Raw genomic sequence first — 3,104 nt, 5'->3', positions numbered from 1 at the left:
GGGAGCGCAAACAACCCCGCGCGCGTATAAATGAAGCGTCTTGAGCTCATCAGGAACCACAGAAGAGCTCCGCTCACCTCGGGAATACATCCTCCGTCCTCCAAGGAATACCAGACCTGACGATGCTGCACATTGCCATGTTCTCTACCGCATGCCTCATTCTCGTGGGCTGCATCAAAGCGGCATCCACCGGTTCTGTGGTGCTCAACTCCAACGCTATTAAGGTCGGTTCAGGTGCGGCGAGTCCCGGTCACCCGGTCAGCCCGAGTCCGGAGGAGTCACCTGCGGACAGCGGCAACCTGAACTTCGCCATCGATACACCGCAGGTAAGAACATAAACGAGCACATGTTATCTCAGACAGCTGCTTTCACTTTGTGGTCGTTAGACTAATAGTGTATTTCTAAACCCCAGCAGCCTTTAATCTGCGAGAGTGATGAGGAATGCGGTGGCGACGAGTTCTGCTTCCTGTCTCGCGGTGTCTGTCTCCAGTGCAAGAAGCGCAGGAAGCGCTGCATCCGGGATGCGATGTGCTGCCCTGGCAACCACTGCAGCAACGGTAAGATCACAGTTATGATATGCTAGAGTACAGACATCTCAGCGTTATATAGCTTAAACAAATAACAGACAGTGTTGACTAACAATTAACTTAAACTGCCTCTTCCTATTAGGAGTTTGCCTTCCAAATGATCCTGACATGATCCACCAGATTGGAATGGAAGAGTTTGTGTCCATCTCCCAAGAAAACTCAACTGTTGTGGTGCCACCAAAAGTTGCAACTCAAGGTTCCCCACAAAACCAAATGCTAAAAGGTAAACAATGATTCATATAACCAATGATATATGAGTAGAATAGCTTCAGATTATTCCATGTTATTTTGACCTATAGCTGCAGCTCAGTTTGTGGGTATTTTTTGAAGCTTTTAATCTTTTGTTGCATCACAAGGCATGCGCTTTTCAGGACTGTGACTGGTATTAAATATAATAACTTTGGTTGAGTGTAAGGACCACTGGAGAATGTTAGCAATGCAATGAAAAATTGTTTATAAAACTAGATTATAAGATCAACTCAGTCTTCAATGTGAAAGCTCTTTTGATCTATTAAAATGGTCTCTCAGACTTCAGAAAATGTAAGTTGTGCATGGTATTCATGAGTGTTGTTTTGTTTTTAAAGGTCTGGAGGGAGAGAACTGCCTGAGATCATCAGATTGTGCAGAGGGACTCTGCTGCGCCCGTCACTTTTGGTCCAAAATCTGCAAACCCGTCCTAAAAGAAGGCCAAGTCTGCACCAAGCACAAGAGGAAAGGCACCCATGGCTTGGAGATATTCCAGCGTTGCGATTGTGCAGAAGGTCTGTCCTGCAGAACGCAAAGAGATGGCAGCAAGTCATCACGGAGTCTGCACACTTGTCAGAGACACTGAATGAATATTCAAGGAATTTTCTTTCACAAAGCTCCCAGAGAAGCAAAAAAACAGACTTGATCAGAGATGACGACGAGCGATTGACTTGGAATGGGATACTCTGTTTTTCCTTCATTTTCTTGTGTCAGCATTGCAGAGTAGAAATAATTGTTTCTCAACGGAACTTAAATCTTGCAGTAAATTACTGTATTATACTGTAAATTATATAAGGCAGTTGGCACTTAATTCAGATATTTTTGTCAACCCTGAAAGAAGGTGCATCAGTCTTTTGCTAGTCTTTAATCTTAAATGTGTATACATCTGGTTTTACAGTCATATAGAGCTGATTTAAATGTCTATTTTATTCTAAATAAAGATGATATAAAGTATACAATGTCTTAAATCATTCTTGCATTAAGTTGTATCTTAAGTTTCTTACGCTAAAGGACACACAATATGTTAAGTCAGGCGTGGTCAGAGCTGACGGCTGGAATGCATTCATGTCTAGAAGTTTAATTAAGGTACTTAATAAGGTGTGTCTATGTCTAATAAGCCATAAGAGACCTTTCCACTACTAAAAATAGTAAAATTCAAAGTCATTGGGTGGTCACTGTTTAATTACATCTGGGAGGCTATTTTTACTTTTTATTACTTTGAACTCACTTTGTGTTATACCTGTTGAAACACATTTATCAAAGAGAACAAGGAGATCAAAATGATCAGTGAGTGATCTATTATTTTAAAAACATGTTTGTTTGTTTGTTTTTTAAGCTGAATACAAAGACTCAAGAAAACATGAAAGACCAATGTTACAACAATAAAGAAAACAAAATAGCAGTCATGTAAACTAACCAGCCTTGAAAGGGAGATTAAAAAGCTATGCGTGTTTGATTGATCCGATGCTTTCAAAAGCATTTATATAGATAGGTCACACATTACAAACAAGCATCTGTTTGAGGTCTGCTTGTGAATTGTTAAGTCTCTCTTTTAAGGTGAGAGGCTTTAATATGGTCTAGCACGTGGAGATCGACTATAGTCACCTTCTCTTTAAAGTTCAAGGATGCTTACTGATAGTGGCAGCGTTTAATGGCACTGTCTGCTCAGAGCTTCTAGTAAATCATTATATCAGACCAAGTAATTTATTATCTTTATACATGGTTAAATGATTATTACTAAGCTCTTTTATGTTTCAGTGTCGGTCACTTTAATGGTTCAAACAGAACACAATGCGGCAAAAGAGCAAATACCCTTCCTCTCAAAACACGCCCTCATTCACAAAGTCCTTTTTTGTGGGTACTGCTTCCTTTTGCGATTCTCTCAGCTGTAATTTGAAACTTTAAGTATTTTACCTGGAGCTGTCAAGAGAGACAAAGCCGTGGGGTAATCATTTCAAAGCACAGGATATACAGTTTGCAATTGTCCCTTTCCCATCCATGTGCCTTGACTGGCATTGGAGAGGCTTTCTCCCAGCTTTTGTCAATACCGTCAACAGCTTGAAGACCACAAACATCTGTGGATGGAATCCCAAGCTGCACAATGGTGCAAAAGAAACCGAAACCTCCACAGTCTGCATACAGTAAAGCAGCTAATGCTTTGATGGCATTAGCTCGCAACAGGTCATGGCCAACTTCACTAAGAGGAATCAAGTGTCCGGGCAGAAGTAATCTCCAAACAAGAGTGTGAAAAGGTGGATTTCCTTCTTTTTT

At 40.9% G+C, this 3,104-nt stretch overlaps 1 protein-coding gene across 2 annotated transcripts; it reads left to right on the top strand.

The window, feature by feature from the left end:
- Positions 1 to 72: 72 nt before the first annotated feature.
- LOC107578505 (dickkopf-related protein 1-like) lies at positions 73 to 1,736 on the top strand. Of its 2 annotated transcripts, none has more exons than XM_016264456.1 (4): positions 73 to 326; positions 416 to 557; positions 670 to 810; positions 1,172 to 1,736. In XM_016264456.1, the coding sequence occupies exons 1-4, from the start codon at positions 123 to 125 to the stop codon at positions 1,417 to 1,419; spliced, it is 735 nt and encodes a 244-aa protein (XP_016119942.1). In that variant the 5' UTR covers positions 73 to 122; the 3' UTR covers positions 1,420 to 1,736. The 2 variants fall into 2 exon arrangements, with proteins under 2 accessions (XP_016119942.1, XP_016119941.1); XM_016264455.1 differs by having other exon boundaries at positions 413 to 557.
- Positions 1,737 to 3,104: the final 1,368 nt, after the last annotated feature.

Source organism: Sinocyclocheilus grahami, unplaced genomic scaffold, assembly GCF_001515645.1.
Source record: "Sinocyclocheilus grahami isolate Dianchi unplaced genomic scaffold, SAMN03320097.WGS_v1.1 scaffold10629.1, whole genome shotgun sequence".
Taxonomy (NCBI): Eukaryota; Metazoa; Chordata; class Actinopteri; order Cypriniformes; family Cyprinidae; genus Sinocyclocheilus; species Sinocyclocheilus grahami.
Note: the sequence above shows the minus strand (reverse complement) of the source record. Positions and strands in the feature narration are given on the sequence as shown.

Excerpts from the sequence above, each read along its gene's own strand:
- LOC107578505 (XM_016264455.1), top strand. The coding sequence starts at position 123 with ATGCTGCACATTGCCATGTTCTCTACCGCATGCCTCATTCTCGTGGGC. Across the intron at positions 327-412 it reads TCGCCATCGATACACCGCAG|CAGCCTTTAATCTGCGAGAG; the intron begins GTAAGAACATAA and ends TCTAAACCCCAG. Across the intron at positions 558-669 it reads TGGCAACCACTGCAGCAACG|GAGTTTGCCTTCCAAATGAT; the intron begins GTAAGATCACAG and ends TCTTCCTATTAG.